Raw genomic sequence first — 24,032 nt, 5'->3', positions numbered from 1 at the left:
TCTCCAGCATCACTTATTTGAGATGGCTTGAATAAACAAACAAAAACCCTCCAAGGCCTAAACCCCAAGGCTAATTCTACCACATCGACTTTAAAAAAAGAAAAAGAAAAATCTCTTTTATCAACTTCCCCTCTTTTAAACCAATTTAAGGCCATCCCGCTTAGCCTAAAAATAGCCTTTCCATTTCAGCATCTTTGTCTCTTGACTTGGAGACTAAAAAAAAAACACGCTTTTAAGGCAAGCAGTGATTTTTTTTTCCGCCGGGTGGGGGAGGGGCGTGTGGGGCGATCCCTGACTCCCCCAGCTCTTGGGAGAATCCAAGCCAGCAGAAGGAACTGCCCCCTCCCCTTCCAGCGCCAAGGGGGATGGCGTCTTCCTTGCTGCGTCAAGCAGAGGCGGTGATGCCAAGGCCTTGGCGAGGATACCTAATGTAGAGAATCCAGAAGCACCGTCAGGTCCAGAGAACAAGCAGCTTGGCCTCCCTTTTTCCTGCGCTTTGGGGTGGAGGAGAAGGAGGAGGAGGAGGAGGAGGAGGAAAAAGAAGAGGAGGAAGAGGAAGAGGACGGTCTTTGGGACTGCCCACCGCTGCACGGCGCAGCTGCCCCAGAGACGGTTCAGCACCACGGAGAGCGCAGCAGAAGAGGCGCTTGGATTTCAGCACCACGGACAGCGGCGCGGTGGGGAAAGCCCCCCCTTTTTTTTTTGAAGAGGGGAGGGTAGGCAGAGTAGAAGGACGACGCCCCCACCCACCTTGGAGACACACACACACACACACACACACTTTCCCTGCCCTCCACCCACCCTCCTCTTATTGGAGCCTAAGCTGCTGAAGGCCCCCAGGGGGTGAAAAGGGATGCTCCTTCCGAAGAGAAGATGAACCCATCCTCCATGGCTCTCCTCGCCTGCCTCTGCCTCCTGGGGATCCTGAGAAGTGAGTGTGTGGTTTTCGGCACCCCTTCGTTCACGTGAATCCAGGCCTTTGTTTGAAATGGGGAGGAGGGCCTTCTTTGTTTTCCCCTGCCCAGAGGGAGCAGAAGAGGGTAGCCTATTCCAAGCGGAAGAGAATGGCTATTGTTGGTGGGCTCCAAGACTCCTCAGTGACTCAATTAACGTAAGGACTCTAGCAGCTAGGCCCTCTTTCCCCTTCTCCCTGGGGTTTGAAATGGGAAGGCCATGTCCTAAAAAAAGAATAGAATAGAATAGAATAGAATAGAATAGAATAGAATAGAATAGAATAGAATAGAATAGAATAGAATAGAATAGAATAGAATAGAATAGAATAGAATATACAGTAGATTAGAAAATAGAATAGAATAATGGAATGAAGAATAGAATATAATAGAATAGAACAGAATATAAAACAGAATATAGAATAGAACAGAATATAGAACAGAATAGAATAGGAATAAGAATAGAATAGAATAACAATAAAATAGGAATAGGAATAAGAATAAGGATAGAATTCTTTATTGGCCAAGTGTGTAGACACACAAGGAATTTGCCTCTGGTGGAGAAACTCTCACCGTATATGCAAAGCAACAGAATGCTCATTATCACCACCATCACCATGATCTCAATAAGAGGGTGGGAGTAAAGAAGATAACAAGAAGGAAATACTACAGCCATACTACATGGTTAAATATACCTAAATTGCACTGTGAGAATTACATATTTTGCAGATTGACAGCGCAAGGTGGGGGGGGGAAGCTGTCCCTCAAGAGGGAAAATAACCGGTAGGATCCAAGGAGAGACATCTTCTGATCATCATTTCAATAAATAGATCCAAGCAATGGAGGATTCCTTCCAGTGATTTTGCTAAACCGATTGCATCTTTTAGCTGCCGGGGGATAATCTGGATTCCTCCCTTGAAGATAGGGTGACTTTGATAGGATCAACCAACCCATCACACCACCAGTTCTTAAGGGACCTTAGAGATCTTCTACTCGTTCCCGGGGATGGGTCTTCCTGCTGTCCTTCTGCCCTCGTCCGCTAGGCGAGAGTTAATCCAAGGGGCCAGCTTGGGCTGTTGACGTCCAGGATGTGAATGATGGGACTTGTAGTACACCCTTTCAGGAGAGTAACCTCTCTCCTTGCTTCAAATCAAGGGAGTTAAGAAAGACGCCAGGTTTTCCTAGGACGGCAACCATCCTTAACTGCATCATTTCAACCGGTTTGAACAGGATTTTGTTTTATATTTTAGAGAATCGTAAGAGAATCCTTACGATTGGAGACAACCTTAAGGGACCTTGGAGGTCTTCTAGTCCAGCCCCGAAGGAAAACCTTCGGGCAAATGGCTGTCTAACCTTTGCTCAAAACCCAGAGTCCCAGGAACCAGTTCGTGGTTCAGCTGCTCCCCAGCTCTCCCAGTAAGGAAATATCCTATTTCCAGTTTGCTTCAAGTTGGCCTCAAGTTTCTCTTCTTTCAGCTGAACAGGCCCAGTTTTTAGACCGTTCCTCCTAGGGTGAAACCCCCAAGCCCCTCACTCTCTCTCCGTCATCCTTCTCATCTCTCTTCCTCGGTATCCTTTCATCGGGGCAACCCAAACTGGATCAGAGAGACTAAGGTTTGGTTCCAGTGGGTTCTCAGACAAGCTGGGATCCACTTGAGGGCTTTTGATTCCAGCATTTTTAGATTTCCTGCCTTGGAAGGATCAAAAACCCCATTGCTGATTTTGTGGCTATTGCGCAGGCAAAATTTCTTCAGGCAAAGAGGCTCCTTGGGGGGGGGGCGGGCTGTAGAAAAAAAAAGGGGGGCTGGGGGTCCTGGCTCAAGAGGTGGATTCCTCTGCATCTTTTTCCTGAAATTCGAATGACGCTGCCTCTTTTGGCAAGCAGAACAGAGAGCGGCAGAGAGATTACTCACAACGGCCACTGGGGAATTCCAAAGAGATGAGAATCGGATTGCCGGAGAATATAAACGAACTGTTCCCTGGTTCCCCAACGTATTCCAGGGCAGCTATTTTGGGAAGGGAATTTCGGCTCTGCCCTGATTCTCTCAGACTCTTCTTCGCTAACAAGGTCAATGAAGCCTCCAGCCTCAGAGGTAGTCTACCTTCCGCTGTTACTCCAAAACAGCGAGACGGGTGGTGTATACGTTTAATGAATAATAGATTAATAATAATAATAATAATAATAATAATAATAATAATAATAATAATAATAATAAAATTTCCAGGCTGGAAATTAAAAAAGAGAGAAAGAGGGGGAGAGAGAGAGAGAGAAAGGGGGAGAGAGAGAGAGAAAGGAGAGAGGGAGGGAGGAAGAGAGAAAGAAAGAGGAAGTGAAGGAGGGAGAGACAGAGAGAGAGAAAGGGGGACATAAACAGAGAGAGAAGAGAGAGGGAGGGAGGGAGGGAGTTTTTGTACAATAGAGCCAAGTTCTAATCCTGCCCGCATGCTCCAGTTTGGGAGATCTGAATTCGGAGCCTGCCAGAAGGTGGCAGCTTTTACTGGCTTCTAATAATTAATTTAATTTAATTTAATAATTTAATTTGTATACCGCCCTTCTCCCGAAGGACTCAGGGCGGTGAACAGGGCAATACATAATAAAAAACAGGATACAAAAATTAAAAAGTGATTAAACAACTATGCCCGTAGTAATTAATACATGTTAAAAGTTAAAAGTTAAAAAGTTCTAACGGACCCCGCGTGGTTGGCAGGGGGTCTCGGGACCGACACGGAGGAACGGCTGGTGGAGCATCTTCTAGATCCTTCCCGGTACAACAAACTCATCCGCCCGGCCACCAATGGCTCCGAGTTGGTCACGGTGCAGCTGATGGTATCCCTGGCCCAGCTCATCAGCGTGGTTTGTATGGGTTCCGTTCTTCTTTTTTTAATGCCCCACATTTAATCTTTCTCATAAAGATCTCCAAGACGGATCTTTCACCTTTTCAATACAGAATGCAAGGCTGTCACCAGGCATAGCAGTTCTTCCTTCTCCTATTTCCCCACAACAACCCTGGGAGGTGGGTTGGGCTGAGGGAGAAGGAATGGCTCAATGTCACCCAGCCGGCTTTCATGGCTAAGGCGGGACTAGAACTCGCCGTCTCCTGGTGATGGGCCCAGAGTCACCCAGCCAGCTTCCATGCCTAAGGAGGGACTAGAATTATAACCGCAATTCTGCCCATCAGAGGCTGTTTGAATTAGAAACCTGCTAGACTTGGGGGCGGGGAACCTGATATTGGGGTTTGCCTACTGTCCGGATCATGCCTGTTCACCCACTCTCTTTTGGGGGGGGGATTATTTCCTATCCTCCCTCCCATTTCTATTTGTAGCACGAACGAGAGCAAATCATGACTACGAACGTATGGTTAACGCAGGTAAGACCCGTCCCTCCTTTTCCAGGCTCACGCAGATAAACGTACCTCTAAGGCGTGTGTGTGTGTGTGTGTGTGTGTGTGTGTGTGTGTGTGTCTTCAAACGTGGCCCTTTGATGACTTGCGGACTTCAGCTCCCAGAATTCCTCAGCCAGGCACGCGTGGAGTTGAAGTCCACCAGTCATAAAAGGGCCACGTTTGAAGACCCCTGTGCTCTAAGGCTTGGGCAAATCGGTTGCACAGAACGGATCGATGCTTAAGGACCAGAGAGGCATGAAGCGGGGAGGGGACACTGGGAGGCCATCTAGACTAACCCCTCGATGAGTGGCAGGGTCCGCGAGGCAGAACTCTGAAGCAAGGTCTTCTTCCTCCGAGGCTTGTTCTCCGGGGGGGGGGAAAGAGCTTTGACTTCTCCGGAGGACACCTCTCTCCCATCGCGGGACCACTGTTGGTTCTCCAGAAGGTCCTCTGCACGTTCCAACTTGTCCGAGCCAAAATTTTGACGAAGGCAGCCCAAAGCCAAGAGCGGGAGACGGGGAGTTGGTCGGTGGGACCCGTCACGAACTTGAGCGACAGCCTCAAGAGGAGGGCTCTGTGGTCTCCACCCCTCCAGGAATGGGAAGACTATCGCCTGACATGGAACCCGGAAGAGTTCGACGACATGAAGAAGGTGCGGCTGCCTTCCAAACACATCTGGCTGCCAGATGTGGTGCTTTACAACAAGTAAGTCACCAGGAGGGGGTTACTCCTAAGCCAGGAGAGCGGCGTTGGCGCAGCGGTTAGAGTGCAGCACTGCAGGCTACGTCTGCTGACTGCCTGCAGTTGGGCGGTTCGATCCTGACCAGCTCAAGGTTGACTCAGCCGTCTGTCCTTCTGAGGTCGGTAAAATGAGGACCAAGATTGGGGGGGGGGGAGGAATCAATATGCTGACTCTGTAAACTGCTTAGAGAGGGCTGTAGAGAACCATGAAGTGGTATTTAAGTCCAAGTGCTATTGCCCTCCCTTCCTTCCCTTCCCCGTAGTTAGAATGCAGCATTGCAGGCTAATTCTGCCCACTGCCAGCAGTTCGATCCTGACAGGCTTAAGGTTGACCCAGCCTTCCAATCTTCTGAGGTCGGTAAAATGAGGACCCAGATTGTTGGGGTCAATACACTGACTCTGTAGACCTCTTAGACAGGGCTATAATCCTTCCTTCCTTCCCCTTCCCCTCTAATCCCTCCTTCCTCCTTCCTTCCTTCCTCCCTCCCTCCCTTCCCAGCTGACTCTATAAACTGCTTAGAGAGGGGCTGTAAAGCACCGTGAAGCGATATACAAGTCTAAGTCAGGGGTCTTCAAAATTGGCCCCTTTATGACTTGTGGACTTCAACTCCCAGAATTCCTCAGCCAGTGTGCACTGAATTCTGGGAGTTGAAGTCCACAAGTCCACAAGTCATAAAGGGGCCAACTTTGAAGATCCCTGCTCTAAGCGCTGTTGCAGTCGCCCTTTGACTTCTGCTCTTCCCCGTCTCCAGTGCGGACGGCATGTATGAGGTGTCCTTCTACTCGAACGCGGTGGTCTCCTACGATGGGAGCATCTTCTGGCTCCCTCCAGCCATCTACAAGAGCGCTTGCAAGATCGAGGTCAAGCACTTCCCCTTCGACCAACAGAACTGCACCATGAAGTTCCGCTCCTGGACCTACGACCGGACGGAGATCGACCTGGTGCTGAAGAGTGAAGTGGCCAGCTTGGATGACTTCACCCCCAGCGGCGAGTGGGACATCATCGCTCTGCCGGGACGGCGCAACGAGAACCCCAACGACTCGACCTACGTGGACATCACCTACGATTTCATCATCCGCCGGAAGCCGCTGTTCTACACCATCAACCTGATCATCCCTTGCATCCTGATCACCTCCTTGGCCATCTTGGTCTTCTACTTGCCCTCCGACTGCGGGGAGAAGATGACGCTCTGCATCTCGGTCCTTCTGGCCCTCACCGTCTTCCTGCTCCTCATCTCCAAAATTGTGCCGCCCACCTCCTTGGACGTGCCCTTGGTCGGCAAGTACCTGATGTTCACTATGGTGCTGGTCACCTTCTCCATCGTCACCAGCGTCTGCGTGCTCAACGTCCACCACCGTTCCCCCACCACCCACACCATGCCCCCCTGGGTAAAGGTGGTCTTCCTGGAGAAGCTGCCCACCTTGCTCTTCCTCAAGCAGCCCCGCCAGAGCTGCGCCCGCCAGCAGCTGCGGCAGAAGCGGCAAAGCCAGGAACGGGCGCTGGGCGGCTTCTTCCTCCAAGGAGGGACCCGCTCCTGCACCTGCTACGTCAACCCGTCCACCGTCAAGACGTTTGCGACCAGGAGCAGCAGCGGCGGGCAGACCTTCACCGAAAGTTCTGATGGGGTCAACGGATTTCGGGAGCAGCTGGGCCAAGCGGCGCCCAATCAGGAAGCCTGCTGCTGCGGGCTGGAGGAGGCGATTGACGGGGTGCGCTTCATCGCCGACCACATGAAGAGTGAAGACAACGATCAGAGCGTGAGTCCACCGAGGGGTCGGTCATAAAGCGAGCACCTCTGCTCCGATATCGTGCAGTGTCATTTTTGGCTTTGTTGGAGGCCATTCCAAGACTTGTAGAACTCCACCTTGGCGGCTTTAAGAGCGATGGACTTCAACTCCCAGAATTCCTCAGCCAGCATGCAATTCGTGGCATAGAAATCTGGGAGTTGGGAGTCCATACCTTATAAAGCTGGGAATTCTGGGAGCTGAAGTCCAAAGCTCTTAAAGTTGCTAAGGGTTGAAAAACAGCATTCTAGAAGTTTCAAAGTCTCTAATCAGCAGCATAAAGTGATGGAGCCAGTTTGGTGTAGTGTTGAAGATGCTGGCTCGGAAACCGGGCGATCGTGAGTTATAGTTCTGCTTTGGGAATGAAACCAGCTGGGTGACCTTGGGTTTCTCAATTCCTCTCCTAGGCAGGAAACAGTGGCCAAATCTTTTGGGGAAATGTTACCAAGAAAACTCCCGTTAAATCATTTTTTTTAAAAAAAAACAACAACACATTCACGAAAAATAACACCCCCTAAGCAGAATTTTTTGGCGTGCGGAAAGAAATTGCAATTAGTTTTAGCCTTACTTTGGCCCAAATAAGCCAAGATGGTAACCATCGCCGCCACTACCTGTAGAGGGCGGTCGGAGGCAGCTTCCAAGAAGATCCACTAGAGGGTGCTAATCTCTGTTTGTTGTCCCCTTTGTAGGTCAGCGAGGACTGGAAATACGTAGCGATGGTGATTGACCGTCTCTTCTTGTGGATCTTCATTTTTGTCTGCGTCTTCGGCACCATCGGGATGTTCCTCCAGCCTCTCTTCCAGAACTATGCCACCAACTCCCTCTTGCAAATAAACCATAATTAGCCCACTTCCCATGGTGGCTAAGGGTGGTCGTCTTCTGCATCAGGAGGGAGAAAGGGACGCCCCCCCGTGGTTCCTCCCAGGGAACACCATCTCATGGGGCTACCAAGAGGGGACCAAAGACCTTGAACCCAGCCATCTCTTGGCCCTTGGTGGAAGGCTAGGGAGACAGACAACTTGAGGGGAACCTCAACAAATTCTGTTCATTGTTGCTCTGGAAAAGCCTGTTGACCAACGGGATGACCTGGTCAACCAGCTGAGCAGACCTCCTTGCAACGGGGGTGTCCAGTCACACATCCCTGCCCTATGGGGACCAGCTTGAGTAGCAAGGAACAGCCGAGAGAGAAGTTTCTCCTAGCCAAGGTGGTCAAACCGTATCCCTTGCTACCCTGAGGCCCTACTAAGAGGTGGCTGTTGGGAGGATGGGTGGTTTCCCCAAACCTTTTCAGGAGCAAGCTGGTTTCACCAAGGATGGAAGACCTCCATTTTGGAGGAGGAGGAGGAGGAGATGGACCAAGGGTGGTGGAGACACTTCCTGCAGTTTCAGGAAGTGCCGTTGGGCATTGTAGATTAGTCCTTCTCTCAAAAATAAACAAACCATGGCTTAGTGACCAGTTATGGGGTATTAGCTCCCAACTCAGGAAATATATATATATTATATCCATCTTTCCTGGATGTCTCCATGAAGCTGCAAGAAGAATGGGTTTTGCAGCGGCAAATTAGCTGTTACCGACTACCTGTTACTACAGGTAGTCCTCAGCTTACCGACCACAATCGGAATCAGAATTTACACGCTAAGCAAGGCGGCGGTTAAGCAAGCCGCACTCGCTTTTACCACCATTTTGTTTTGCTGAATCAAGCAAACCCGGCTTCCCCTGTCGACTTTTGGTTGTCAGGTGGTCTCAAAAGGGGATCACACGACCCCGGGAGCCGTCGTTAAATACAGCGGATGCTGCGATGGTCGTAAGCATGAGGATAAGTCATAACTCCCCCCCCCAGCAGTATTGTAAACTCTAAGAGTCACAAAACAAAATCATCGTAAGCTGAGGATGATCTGTATTTGATTTTTTTTTTTAAAAAAAATTCTTCTGGGCAGGATAAACTGGCAGGTGAGGTTCGCTTACCTGCTCGGGGGTGCAAGTCTGAAATGAAGAGAAAAAAATGATTGGGTAGGCAACCTTGGCTCTTTTACAACTCGTGGACTTGAACTCCCAGAATTCCTGAGCCAGCTATAGTCATAAAAGAGCCAAGGTTGCCTACCCGTTAACCTTGACTGTCTTCCCGTCCTCCTATCCTCTGACCGATGCTAGTTTTGAAATAACAATAAAATAGATCACATAGACGGGCACTCTTGTCTTTTGATGATGCTGTTATGGGTGGGTATTGGGGGGGGTCATGTGGGGAGGGGGAAATTGGTGGCGAAGCTCATCCAGTTTGCAATGAAGTCATGGGGAGAGGAAAAAAAAAATCCGCAAGCGATCGGTTAATTTTGGCCCAGTGGAAAAGGGCCAAGAGCATGGTTGCCGTAAACCAGGCTTTCTCGACTGTGGGAACTTTTTAAGATGCTTGGGACTTCAACTCCCAGAATCCCCAGCCAGCATGCTTTAAGGCCCATGAACTCCCAATTCCCAGGAATCCTACAGGCTTTAGGGAAGTCCCTGGAATCTGAAATCTTACTCAAGTGGTTCAAAAAACATTTGGGGTCCCCCCCCCGCCCGCCACCGATTGTGAGAGATTTTCTCAAAGAGATTTGGAGAGTTCGTATTTTTTTAAAAACTTTTCTTTTCTTTCCCATTTTATTTTACAAAAATATGTCTTGCCATTTGGGGTTATTGCCAAACCTGCCCAAGCCAAGTCCCCAGGAAAGAAAGAGTCTCAAGTCCATTGGGTTGAAGCAACAGGTTCTTTTATGAAGGGTTAGAGGTGGCAGTAAAAACAAGGCAAGGTCTGAGTACAGATTTTTACAGATTTTTCCCAGGTTCGTGGGCTTCTCCCCTGACCAGAAAATCAATGTTCAATAGATCCCGGCTTGATGTTGTGAGAACCACGTTGATTGTAGGTGCATCGTGAACATTTCCACATCTCGAAGGGGCGGAAACTAGCTGCTTAGCCGCCCCCCCCAGGTTCCTGTCAATGTTCACCCTCCCCACTGCACAGCTTCTCCAATTTTCTCTACCAACCCCCCTCCCTTTATGACATGATGCCAGCAAGCCTAAAGCACAATGAAGGTGGCAGAGCTGACATTTAATAACAATGTTAACAATAATAAATTATATTAACATTAATATTAACTAACAATATTAACAGTAATATTAACATTAACAACAATATTAACAACAGTAACAACATTAACAATAAAATTGGGAAGGACCTTGGAGGTCATCTAGTCCAACCCTCTGCTGAGGCAGCATACCCTATACCAGGGGTCTTCAAACTCGGTCCCTTTTATGACACGTGGACTTCAACTCCCAGGCACGCTGGCTAAGGAATTCTGGGAGTTGAAGTCCACGAGTCATAAAAGGACCAAGTTTGAAGACCCCTTGCCCTCTACCATTTCAGACAAATGGCTGTCCAGTCTCTTCTGAAAAACTTCCAGTGTTGGAGCATCCACAATTTCTGGAGGCAGGTGGTTCCACTGACTAATTGTTCTCGCTGTCAGGAAGTTTCTTAGTTCTAGGTTGCTTCTCTCCTTGGGCCAGCTTGACAGGGATGTTAGTCCTGGAAAAAAAGAAAATAGGAAAACACCACTTAGATTGGATTCATTGGGATTTATCCAGCTATTCTCTACGGAACGGAGGTTGGGGGAGCCCTGGGGGCTTCCCCAGGTGCCTTTTTACAGAGGCACATATAGGGCAGCTAGGCACATAAGGGCTCAACTCAGCCAGGGCTGGCCAGGCATCTGGTGCAGCCCGAGTCCCGAAGGGCCATTAAGCCCTGGAGGATGGCACCACCAACTCTATGGGGATGGCTACTGGGATTATGGGGCGACTTACCAAGAGGTGCTTGTCCGAGTCGGTGTCGCTCTCCACCGGGATGGACAGACTTCGCGCGCCTTCATTAGTTGATAGGGTGAACGCAACGGCTTCGACTCCCTCCAGCGCTGTTCCTCTGGTTCTCGCGGCTGGCTTCTCCGGTTCCTTGCAGGTCCCAGGGCTGGTTTTGGGACTGGTCCTGCAGCTCAGCAATCGGTGCTCAGGGCCCCTTTTCCGCCCTTAAAACAAGCTGTGGAGCGTTGCCACGGACTTTGCTTGCCTTTGGCTTCAAGGCTTTTTTCTGTTCTCCAGTGTCCTGGGAGATGCAGGTGGCTGTAGACGTCGCTGCTTAGCCTGCCTTGGAAACACTCGATCAACGTGTCCCATGGCCGGCCAGCCAAATTCTTGGGCCTAGGAAGCCTCAGGACTCCGGCCCCGGCTGATAGTCTTTATTCACTTCGTTCTCTGAGCTTGTGGGTTGGTTTCCGCACGTTTCATTACCAGGCTAGCTAACACCTTCGGCAGAGTTGAGCAGATGTCCGTGTTCTGTTTATAAGGGCTTCCGATGAGGGTGTGTCGAGTGAGGGTCTTGTGATGGCTCAGGGGTGGGTGTGTCGAGTGAGGGTCTTGTGATGGCTCAGAGGTGGGTGTGTCGAGTGAGGGTCTTGTGATGGCTCAGAGGTGGGTGTGTCGAGTGAGGGTCTTGTGATGGCTCAGGGGTGGGTGTGTCGAGTGAGGGTCTTGTGTGAGTCATCAGTGAGAGAGGCTTGTGATGGGGAGGTTACATCAGGTCAGCGTCATTGGGAGGTGAACTGAGAGGGTGGAGGGGGGTTGCATAGGTTGGTTGGGGGTCAGTGCTGTCCAGAACCAAAGACAAGACACAAAATCAACTGTAATGACTGCAATCAATTCTACGTTGGACAAACATCACATCAGCTAAACAACAGGATCCACGAACACCGGCTGTCAAACACCACAATCCCAAATCCTTCATCTCTACCCACAGCAACACCAAACAACACCAGTTCGAATAGAGCAACACTAGACTTATTGGCTAGGCTGCCACCCGCCACGCTCATGAGTTCATCAAAACCTGGCACTCCACAAGCAATTCCGTCAATACACACTTGGACCTACAACCAGCCTACGAACCCCTCAGAATCCAAATCAACTGCACAGAAAACCAGAGACAGCACTGAACCCCAAAACCAACCCACACAACCCCCCCTCCTCCCCAACACCAGTTCACCTCTCAATGACTCTGAGTTGATGTATCCTCCCCATCACAAGCCTCTCACTGATGACTCACACCTGACCTGTCACAAGACCCTCACTTGACACACCCACATCGGAAGCCCTTATAAACAAAACACGGACATCCGCTAAACTCTGCCGAAGGTGTTAGCTAGCCTGGTAATGAAACGTGCGGAAACCAACCTCCTGCTTCCCTGCACTTTGCATGAGCCCCAAACTCCACTTCCCCATTTTGGTGGTATTTCAGACCCCATGCAAACCGCAGTAACGGCAGCAGAAGCGCCAGACTGCACCACCCAAGGGCCACCTGTGGGAAGCAAAACATCTTGGGGGGGTTGGACACCCTCTTTGCAGAAGAACCTAGAACCATCGCCATGGCCAGAGTTACTCCAGGCAAGCAAAACAGCCACACCTACCATTAAAATAGGCCGTTGAGCTCTTTTTTCTGGTTCTAAGAACTATCGCCATAGCCAAGCTTACGCCAGGCAAGAAAACTATAAAATCTAGCATGTCAACAGCCACACCTAGCATTAAATTGGGCAGTTGAGCTCTACTTTTTGGTTCTAAGAACCATCGCCATGGCCAAAGTTACGCCAGGCAGCCAAGTCAACAGCCACACATAGCATTAAACTGGGCCGTTGAGCTCTACTTTTTGGTTCTAAGAACCATCGCCATGGTCAAATTTACGCCAGGCAAGAAAACTAGACAATCTAGTATAGGTCAACAGCACACCTACCATTAAATTGGGCCGTTGAGCTCTTCTTTCTGGTTCAAAGAACCATCGCCATGGCAAAAGTTATACCAGGCAAGCAAGTCAACAGCCACCCCTACCATTAAATTGGGCCGTTGAGCTCTTCTTTCTGGTTCTAAGAACCATCACCATGGCCAAAGTTATGCCAGGCAACCAAGTCAACAGCCACACCTAGCATTAAACTGGGACGTTGAGCTCTACCTTTTGGTTCCAAGAACCATCGCCATGGCCAAAGTTACACCAGGGAAACAAGTCAACAGCCATACCTACCATTAAATTGGGCTGTTGAGCTCTACTTTTTGGTTGTAAGAACTATCGCCATGGCCAAAGTTACACCAGGCAAGAAAACTATACAATCTAGTATAGGTCAACAGGACACCTACCATTAAATTGGGCCGTTGAGTTCTACGTTTTGGTTCTAAGAAACATTGCCATGGCCAAAGTTATGCCAGGCAAGAAAACTATAAAATCTAGCATAAGTCAACAGCTACACCTAGTATTAAAATGGGCCGTTGAGCTCTATGTTTTGGTTCTAAGAACCATTGCCAGTTACGCCAGGCAACAAAACTATAAAATCTAGTATAGGTCAACAGCCACACCTAGCATTAAATTGAGCCATTGAGCTCTACTTTTTGGTTCTAAGAACCATTGCCAGTTACGCCAGGCAACAAAACTATAAAATCTAGCATAAGCCAACAGCCACACCTAGCATTAAAATGGGCCATTGACCTCTACTTTTTGGTTCTAAGAACCATTGCCAAAGTTACGCCAGGCAAAAAAACTATAAAATCTAGTATGGGTCAACAGCCACACCTAGCCATTGAGCTCTACTTTTTGGTTCTAAGAACCATTGCCAGTTACGCCAGGCAACAAAACTATAAAATCTAGCATAAGTCAACAGCCACACCTAGCATTAAAATGGGCCATTGTCCTCTACTTTTTGGTTCTAAGAACCATTGCCAAAGTTACGCCAGGCAAAAAACCTATAAACTCTAGTATGGGTCAACAGCCACACCTAGCATTAAATTGAGCCATTGAGCTCTACTTTTTGGTTCTAAGAACCATTGCCAGTTACGCCAGGCAACAAAACTATAAAATCTAGCATAAGTCAACAGCCACACCTAGCATTAAAATGGACCATTGACCTCTACTTTTTGGTTCTAAGAACCATTGCCAAAGTTACGCCAGGCAAAAAAACTATAAAATCTAGTATGGGTCAACAGCCACACCTAGCATTAAATTGAGCCGTTGAGCTCTACTTTTTGGTTCTAAGAACGATCGTCATGGCCAAAAGTACACCAGGAGAGCAAGTCAACAGCCACACCTAGCATTAAAATGGGCCGTTGAGCTCTACGTTTTGGTTCTAAGAACCATCGCCATGGTCAAAGTTACGCCAGGCAAGAAAACAAATAAAATCTAATTTAAGTCAACAGCCACACCTAGCATTAAAATGGGCCGTTGAGCTCTACGTTTTGGTTCTAAGAACCATCGCCATGGTCAAAGTTACACCAGGCAAGAAAACTATAAAATCTAGCATACGTCAATAGCCGCACCTAGCATTAAAATGGGCCATTGAGGTCTACTTTTTGGTTCCAAGAACCATCGCCATGGCCAAAGTTACGCCAGGCAAGGAAACTATAAAATCTGTTAGTCTCCTTTACTGTATATGGCATCATATTAAAACGCATCACATTTACTTTTGCTGCTAAGAAGTCAGACTGGTACTGTAGTGGCAACTGCTGGAGGGAGGGAGGTCATCCAAAAGGACTCCCTTCCAGTCGGAGTACTGAGGGTACTCAGGCCCTGGAGGAGGCTTGTAGCCAAGTGCTCTTGACTCCTCCAGGGTCTTTTGCCCTCATTACTCGCTCAGGGACTGAAAGGGTCACCCAGTGGAGCCCCAGAGGTTGTCCAGTGTGAGTCTCCCAGGGTGTGCGTGTGTGCAGGGACCGAATGAGACAGGGATCGGCTGACTCCCAGGCTCATTGAGTCTGAGTGTGAGAGACTGGGAGCTCAGGGATTGAACAACCTCCAATGTAGGGGCATCACCCCCATCTCCATGCTGTGTTGGTATGAAGAATATTTTTGAGGCCTTCTCATTAGGTTTTTGTGGTTGTTGTTTTTTTTGCAAAACTTCACTAAAGCAAGCCTTACCACATGTTGCCAACAGTACCTGTCAGGCTTCTTGGCTAAATGAGGTGTGTATAGTTAATGAAAATGACTTACCCCCGATGTCTTCAGTCTTGATTGATGCCACGCAGCCGGTGCCACAAATCATCTTCTTTGGGTGCTAAGAGGTCTGACTGGTACTCTACTGGCAACCGATGGAGGGAGGGAGGAAGGTCATCCAAAAGGACTCCCTTCCAGTCGGAGTACTGAGGGCACTCGGGCCCTGGAGGAGGCTTGTAGCCAAGTGCTCTCGACTCCTCCAGGGTCTTTCACCCTCATTACTCGCTCAGGGACTGAAAGGGGCACCCAGTGGAGCCCCAGAGGTCGTCCAGTGTGAGTCTCCCAGGGTGTGCGTGTGTGCAGGGACCGAATGAGACGGAGTGGATGACTCCCACGTCCATTCAGTCTGAGGGTGAGAGACTGGAAGCTCAGGGATTGAACAACCTCCAGTGTAGGGGCATCGCTCCCATCTCCACGCTACGTTGGTAAGGTTTTTGGAGTAATAAGCCACGTGTTGCCAGCAGTACCTGTCAGGCTTCTTGGCTAAATGAGGTGCGTGTGTATAATTAATGAAAATGACTTACCCCCGATGTCTTCAGTCTTGATTGATGCCAATCAGCCGTTGCCACAAATCATCTTCTTTGGGTGCTAAGAAGTCTGACTGGTACTCTACTGGCAACCGATGGAGGGAGGGAGGGAGGTCATCCAAAAGGACTCCCTTCCAGTCGGAGTACTGAGGGCACTCGGGCCCTGGAGGAGGCTTGTAGCCAAGTGCTCTCCACTCCTCCAGGGTCTTTTGCCCTCATTACTCGCTCAGGGACTGAAAGGGGCACCCAGTGGAGCCCCAGAGGTCGTCCAGTGTGAGTCTTCCAGGGTGTGCGTGTGTGCAGGGACCGAATGAGACGGAGTGGATGACTCCCACGTCCATTCAGTCTGTGTGTGTGACTGGAAGCTCAGGGATTGAACAACCTCCAGTGTAGGGGCATCTCTCCCATCTCCACGCTGCGTTGGTAAGGTTTTTGGAGTAATAAACCACGTGTTGCCAGCAGTACCTGTCAGGCTTCTTGGCTAAATGTGTGTATGATGAAACTGACTTACCTTTGATGTCTTCAGTTTTCACTGATGCCATGCAAGGCGTGCCTCTGAAATAATAAAAAAAAATCAGTATCACCAAACGAATTAAATTGGGTTGTTGAGCTCTTCTTTCTGGTTCTAAGAACCATCGCCATGGCCAAAGTTAGGGCAGGCAGGAAAAGTATACAATCTAGTATAAGTCAACAGCCACACCTAGCATTAAAATGGGCAGTTGAGCTTCTCTTTCTGGTTCTAAGAACCATTGCCAAAGTTACGCCAGGCAAAAAAACTATAAAATCTAGTATGGGTCAACAGCCACACCTAGCATTAAATTGAGCCGTTGAGCTCTACTCTTTGGTTCTAAGAACCATTGCCAGTTACGCCAGGCAAGAAAACTATAAAATCTAGCATAAGTCAACAGCTACACCTAGTATTAAAATGGGCCGTTGAGCTCTATGTTTTGGTTCTAAGAACCATCGCCATGGCAATTACTCCAGGCAAGAAAACTATAAAATCTAGTATGGGTCAACAGCCACACCTAGCATTAAATTGAGCCATTGAGCTCTACTTTTTGGTTCTAAGAACCATTGCCAGTTACGCCAGGCAACAAAACTATAAAATCTAGCATAAGTCAACAGCCAGACCTAGCATTAAAATGGGCCATTGACCTCTACTTTTTGGTTCTAAGAACCATTGCCAAAGTTACACCAGGCAAAAAAACTATAAAATCTAGTATGGGTCAACAGCCACACCTAGCATTAAATTGAGCCATTGAGCTCTACTTTTTGGTTCTAAGAACCATAGCCAGTTACGCCAGGCAACAAAACTATAAAATCTAGCATAAGTCAACAGCCACACCTAGCATTAAAATGGGCCATTGACCTCTACTTTTTGGTTCTAAGAACCATTGCCAAAGTTACGCCAGGCAAAAAAACTATAAACTCTAGTATGGGTCAACAGCCACACCTAGCATTAAATTGAGCCGTTGAGCTCTACTTTTTGGTTCTAAGAACCATTGCCAGTTATGCCAGGCAACAAAACTATAAAATCTAGCATAAGTCAACAGCCACACCTAGCATTAAAATGGGCCATTGACCTCTACTTTATGGTTCTAAGAACCATTGCCAAAGTTACGCCAGGCAAAAAAACTATAAAATCTAGTATGGGTCAACAGCCACACCTAGCCATTGAGCTCTACTTTTTGGTTCTAAGAACCATTGCCAGTTACGCCAGGCAACAAAACTATAAAATCTAGCATAAGTCAACAGCCACACCTAGCATTAAAATGGGCCATTGTCCTCTACTTTTTGGTTCTAAGAACCATTGCCAAAGTTACGCCAGGCAAAAAACCTATAAACTCTAGCATGGGTTAACAGCCACACCTAGCATTAAATTGAGCCATTGAGCTCTACTTTTTGGTTCTAAGAACCATTGCCAGTTACGCCAGGCAACAAAACTATAAAATCTAGCATAAGCCAACAGCCACACCTAGCATTAAAATGGACCATTGACCTCTACTTTTTGGTTCTAAGAACTATTGCCAAAGTTACGCCAGGCAAAAAAACTATAAAATCTAGTATGGGTCAACAGCCACACCTAGCATTAAATTGAGCCGTTGAGCTCTACTTTTTGGTTCTAAGAACCATTGCCAGTTACGCCAGGCAACAAAACTATAAAATCTAGCATAAGTCAACAGCCACACCTAGCATTAAAATGGGCAATTGACCTCTACTTTTTGGTTCTAAGAACCATTGCCAAAGTTACGCTAGGCAAAAAAACTATAAAATCTAGTATGGGTCAACAGCCACACCTAGCATTAAATTGAGCCATTGAGCTCTACATTTTGGTTCTAAGAACCATCGCTATGGCCAAAGGTACGCCAGCCAAGAAAACTATGAAATCTAATTTAAGTCAACAGCCACACCTAGCATTAAAATGGGCCGTTGAGCTCTACATTTTGGTTCTAAGAACGATCGCCATGGCCAAAAGTACACCAGGAGAGCAAGTCAACAGCCACACCTAGCATTAAAATGGGCCGTTGAGCTCTACGTTTTGGTTCTAAGAACCATCGCCATGGTCAAAGTTACGCCAGGCAAGAAAACAAATAAAATCTAATTTAAGTCAACAGCCACACCTAGCATTAAAATGGGCCGTTGAGCTCTACGTTTTGGTTCTAAGAACCATCGCCATGGTCAAAGTTACACCAGGCAAGAAAACTATAAAATCTAGCATACGTCAATAGCCGCACCTAGCATTAAAATGGGCCATTGAGGTCTACTTTTTGGTTCCAAGAACCATCGCCATGGCCAAAGTTACGCCAGGCAAGGAAACTATAAAATCTGTTAGTCTCCTTTACTGTATATGGCATCATATTAAAACGCATCACATTTACTTTTGCTGCTAAGAAGTCAGACTGGTACTGTAGTGGCAACTGCTGGAGGGAGGGAGGTCATCCAAAAGGACTCCCTTCCAGTCGGAGTACTGAGGGTACTCAGGCCCTGGAGGAGGCTTGTAGCCAAGTGCTCTTGACTCCTCCAGGGTCTTTTGCCCTCATTACTCGCTCAGGGACTGAAAGGGTCACCCAGTGGAGCCCCAGAGGTTGTCCAGTGTGAGTCTCCCAGGGTGTGCGTGTGTGCAGGGACCGAATGAGACAGGGATCGGCTGACTCCCAGGCTCATTGAGTCTGAGTGTGAGAGACTGGGAGCTCAGGGATTGAACAACCTCCAATGTAGGGGCATCACCCCCATCTCCATGCTGTGTTGGTATGAAGAATATTTTTGAGGCCTTCTCATTAGGTTTTTGTGGTTGTTGTTTTTTTTGCAAAACTTCACTAAAGCAAGCCTTACCACATGTTGCCAACAGTACCTGTCAGGCTTCTTGGCTAAATGAGGTGTGTATAGTTAATGAAAATGACTTACCCCCGATGTCTTCAGTCTTGATTGATGCCACGCAGCCGGTGCCACAAATCATCTTCTTTGGGTGCTAAGAGGTCTGACTGGTACTCTACTGGCAACCGATGGAGGGAGGGAGGAAGGTCATCCAAAAGGACTCCCTTCCAGTCGGAGTACTGAGGGCACTCGGGCCCTGGAGGAGGCTTGTAGCCAAGTGCTCTCGACTCCTCCAGGGTCTTTCACCCTCATTACTCGCTCAGGGACTGAAAGGGGCACCCAGTGGAGCCCCAGAGGTCGTCCAGTGTGAGTCTCCCAGGGTGTGCGTGTGTGCAGGGACCGAATGAGACGGAGTGGATGACTCCCACGTCCATTCAGTCTGAGGGTGAGAGACTGGAAGCTCAGGGATTGAACAACCTCCAGTGTAGGGGCATCGCTCCCATCTCCACGCTACGTTGGTAAGGTTTTTGGAGTAATAAGCCACGTGTTGCCAGCAGTACCTGTCAGGCTTCTTGGCTAAATGAGGTGCGTGTGTATAATTAATGAAAATGACTTACCCCCGATGTCTTCAGTCTTGATTGATGCCAATCAGCCGTTGCCACAAATCATCTTCTTTGGGTGCTAAGAAGTCTGACTGGTACTCTACTGGCAACCGATGGAGGGAGGGAGGGAGGTCATCCAAAAGGACTCCCTTCCAGTCGGAGTACTGAGGGCACTCGGGCCCTGGAGGAGGCTTGTAGCCAAGTGCTCTCCACTCCTCCAGGGTCTTTTGCCCTCATTACTCGCTCAGGGACTGAAAGGGGCACCCAGTGGAGCCCCAGAGGTCGTCCAGTGTGAGTCTTCCAGGGTGTGCGTGTGTGCAGGGACCGAATGAGACGGAGTGGATGACTCCCACGTCCATTCAGTCTGTGTGTGTGACTGGAAGCTCAGGGATTGAACAACCTCCAGTGTAGGGGCATCTCTCCCATCTCCACGCTGCGTTGGTAAGGTTTTTGGAGTAATAAACCACGTGTTGCCAGCAGTACCTGTCAGGCTTCTTGGCTAAATGTGTGTATGATGAAACTGACTTACCTTTGATGTCTTCAGTTTTCACTGATGCCATGCAAGGCGTGCCTCTGAAATAATAAAAAAAAATCAGTATCACCAAACGAATTAAATTGGGTTGTTGAGCTCTTCTTTCTGGTTCTAAGAACCATCGCCATGGCCAAAGTTAGGGCAGGCAGGAAAAGTATACAATCTAGTATAAGTCAACAGCCACACCTAGCATTAAAATGGGCAGTTGAGCTTCTCTTTCTGGTTCTAAGAACCATTGCCAAAGTTACGCCAGGCAAAAAAACTATAAAATCTAGTATGGGTCAACAGCCACACCTAGCATTAAATTGAGCCGTTGAGCTCTACTCTTTGGTTCTAAGAACCATTGCCAGTTACGCCAGGCAAGAAAACTATAAAATCTAGCATAAGTCAACAGCTACACCTAGTATTAAAATGGGCCGTTGAGCTCTATGTTTTGGTTCTAAGAACCATCGCCATGGCAATTACTCCAGGCAAGAAAACTATAAAATCTAGTATGGGTCAACAGCCACACCTAGCATTAAATTGAGCCATTGAGCTCTACTTTTTGGTTCTAAGAACCATTGCCAGTTACGCCAGGCAACAAAACTATAAAATCTAGCATAAGTCAACAGCCAGACCTAGCATTAAAATGGGCCATTGACCTCTACTTTTTGGTTCTAAGAACCATTGCCAAAGTTACACCAGGCAAAAAAACTATAAAATCTAGTATGGGTCAACAGCCACACCTAGCATTAAATTGAGCCATTGAGCTCTACTTTTTGGTTCTAAGAACCATAGCCAGTTACGCCAGGCAACAAAACTATAAAATCTAGCATAAGTCAACAGCCACACCTAGCATTAAAATGGGCCATTGACCTCTACTTTTTGGTTCTAAGAACCATTGCCAAAGTTACGCCAGGCAAAAAAACTATAAACTCTAGTATGGGTCAACAGCCACACCTAGCATTAAATTGAGCCGTTGAGCTCTACTTTTTGGTTCTAAGAACCATTGCCAGTTATGCCAGGCAACAAAACTATAAAATCTAGCATAAGTCAACAGCCACACCTAGCATTAAAATGAGCCATTGACCTCTACTTTATGGTTCTAAGAACCATTGCCAAAGTTACGCCAGGCAAAAAAACTATAAAATCTAGTATGGGTCAACAGCCACACCTAGCCATTGAGCTCTACTTTTTGGTTCTAAGAACCATTGCCAGTTACGCCAGGCAACAAAACTATAAAATCTAGCATAAGTCAACAGCCACACCTAGCATTAAAATGGGCCATTGTCCTCTACTTTTTGGTTCTAAGAACCATTGCCAAAGTTACGCCAGGCAAAAAACCTATAAACTCTAGCATGGGTTAACAGCCACACCTAGCATTAAATTGAGCCATTGAGCTCTACTTTTTGGTTCTAAGAACCATTGCCAGTTACGCCAGGCAACAAAACTATAAAATCTAGCATAAGCCAACAGCCACACCTAGCATTAAAATGGACCATTGACCTCTACTTTTTGGTTCTAAGAACTATTGCCAAAGTTACGCCAGGCAAAAAAACTATAAAATCTAGTATGGGTCAACAGCCACACCTAGCATTAAATTGAGCCGTTGAGCTCTACTTTTTGGTTCTAAGAACCATTGCCAGTTACGCCAGGCAACAAAACTATAAAATCTAGCATAAGTCAACAGCCACACCTAGCATTAAAATGGGCAATTGACCTCTACTTTTTGGTTCTAAGAACCATTGCCAAAGTTACGCTAGGCAAAAAAACTATAAAATCTAGTATGGGTCAACAGCCACACCTAGCATTAAATTGAGCCATTGAGCTCTACATTTTGGTTCTAAGAACCATCGCTATGGCCAAAGGTACGCCAGCCAAGAAAACTATGAAATCTAATTTAAGTCAACAGCCACACCTAGCATTAAAATGGGCCGTTGAGCTCTACATTTTGGTTCTAAGAACGATCGCCATGGCCAAAGTTACGCCAGGCAAGGAAACTATAAAATCTGTTAGTCTCCTTTACTGTATATGGCATCATATTAAAACGCATCACATTTACTTTTGCTGCTAAGAAGTCAGACTGGTACTGTAGTGGCAACTGCTGGAGGGAGGGAGGTCATCCAAAAGGACTCCCTTCCAGTCGGAGTACTGAGGGTACTCAGGCCCTGGAGGAGGCTTGTAGCCAAGTGCTCTTGACTCCTCCAGGGTCTTTTGCCCTCATTACTCGCTCAGGGACTGAAAGGGTCACCCAGTGGAGCCCCAGAGGTTGTCCAGTGTGAGTCTCCCAGGGTGTGCGTGTGTGCAGGGACCGAATGAGACAGGGATCGGCTGACTCCCAGGCTCATTGAGTCTGAGTGTGAGAGACTGGGAGCTCAGGGATTGAACAACCTCCAATGTAGGGGCATCACCCCCATCTCCATGCTGTGTTGGTATGAAGAATATTTTTGAGGCCTTCTCATTAGGTTTTTGTGGTTGTTGTTTTTTTTGCAAAACTTCACTAAAGCAAGCCTTACCACATGTTGCCAACAGTACCTGTCAGGCTTCTTGGCTAAATGAGGTGTGTATAGTTAATGAAAATGACTTACCCCCGATGTCTTCAGTCTTGATTGATGCCACTCAGCCGGTGCCACAAATCATCTTCTTTGGGTGCTAAGAGGTCTGACTGGTACTCTACTGGCAACCGATGGAGGGAGGGAGGAAGGTCATCCAAAAGGACTCCCTTCCAGTCGGAGTACTGAGGGCACTCGGGCCCTGGAGGAGGCTTGTAGCCAAGTGCTCTCGACTCCTCCAGGGTCTTTCACCCTCATTACTCGCTCAGGGACTGAAAGGGGCACCCAGTGGAGCCCCAGAGGTCGTCCAGTGTGAGTCTCCCAGGGTGTGCGTGTGTGCAGGGACCGAATGAGACGGAGTGGATGACTCCCACGTCCATTCAGTCTGAGGGTGAGAGACTGGAAGCTCAGGGATTGAACAACCTCCAGTGTAGGGGCATCGCTCCCATCTCCACGCTACGTTGGTAAGGTTTTTGGAGTAATAAGCCACGTGTTGCCAGCAGTACCTGTCAGGCTTCTTGGCTAAATGAGGTGCGTGTGTATAATTAATGAAAATGACTTACCCCCGATGTCTTCAGTCTTGATTGATGCCAATCAGCCGTTGCCACAAATCATCTTCTTTGGGTGCTAAGAAGTCTGACTGGTACTCTACTGGCAACCGATGGAGGGAGGGAGGGAGGTCATCCAAAAGGACTCCCTTCCAGTCGGAGTACTGAGGGCACTCGGGCCCTGGAGGAGGCTTGTAGCCAAGTGCTCTCCACTCCTCCAGGGTCTTTCGCCCTCATTACTCGCTCAGGGACTGAAAGGGGCACCCAGTGGAGCCCCAGAGGTCGTCCAGTGTGAGTCTTCCAGGGTGTGCGTGTGTGCAGGGACCGAATGAAACGGAGTGGATGACTCCCACGTCCATTCAGTCTGTGTGTGTGACTGGAAGCTCAGGGATTGAACAACCTCCAGTGTAGGGGCATCTCTCCCATCTCCACGCTGCGTTGGTAAGGTTTTTGGAGTAATAAACCACGTGTTGCCAGCAGTACCTGTCAGGCTTCTTGGCTAAATGTGTGTATGATGAAACTGACTTACCTTTGATGTCTTCAGTTTTCACTGATGCCATGCAAGGCGTGCCTCTGAAATAATAAAAAAAAATCAGTATCACCAAACGAATTAAATTGGGTCGTTGAGCTCTTCTTTCTGGTTCTAAGAACCATCGCCATGGCCAAAGTTAGGGCAGGCAGGAAAAGTATACAATCTAGTATAAGTCAACAGCCACACCTAGCATTAAAATGGGCAGTTGAGCTTCTCTTTCTGGTTCTAAGAACCATTGCCAAAGTTACGCCAGGCAAGAAAACTATAAAATCTAGCATAAGTCAACAGCTACACCTAGTATTAAAATGGGCCGTTGAGCTCTATGTTTTGGTTCTAAGAACCATCGCCATGGCAATTACTCCAGGCAAGAAAACTATAAAATCTAGTATGGGTCAACAGCCACACCTAGCATTAAATTGAGCCATTGAGCTCTACTTTTTGGTTCTAAGAACCATTGCCAGTTACGCCAGGCAACAAAACTATAAAATCTAGCATAAGTCAACAGCCAGACCTAGCATTAAAATGGGCCATTGACCTCTAC

At 47.9% G+C, this 24,032-nt stretch overlaps 1 protein-coding gene and 1 long non-coding RNA gene across 2 annotated transcripts; one reads left to right on the top strand and one right to left on the bottom strand.

Moving 5' to 3' along the window:
• Nucleotides 1-888: 888 nt before the first annotated feature.
• CHRNB2 (cholinergic receptor nicotinic beta 2 subunit) lies at nt 889-7,704 on the top strand (the record flags this gene model as incomplete). Its single annotated transcript, XM_083373944.1, has 6 exons — nt 889-931; nt 3,659-3,804; nt 4,274-4,318; nt 4,929-5,038; nt 5,827-6,832; nt 7,549-7,704. 6 exons carry the CDS (start codon nt 889-891, stop codon nt 7,702-7,704), a joined length of 1,506 nt encoding a protein of 501 aa, XP_083230070.1.
• Nucleotides 7,705-9,590: 1,886 nt separating this feature from the next.
• LOC310647117 lies at nt 9,591-12,440 on the bottom strand. Its single transcript, XR_014493823.1, has 2 exons — nt 10,695-12,440; nt 9,591-10,419 (listed from the first exon to the last, which is right to left on the bottom strand). It is a non-coding gene; the product is annotated as an uncharacterized lncRNA (long non-coding RNA).
• Nucleotides 12,441-24,032: the final 11,592 nt, after the last annotated feature.

This window comes from Vipera ursinii (assembly GCF_947247035.1).
Source record: "Vipera ursinii genome assembly, chromosome: 15".
NCBI lineage: Eukaryota > Metazoa > Chordata > Lepidosauria > Squamata > Viperidae > Vipera > Vipera ursinii.
The sequence above is the reverse complement of the archived record's forward strand: the minus strand, read 5'-3'. Positions and strand labels throughout refer to the sequence as shown.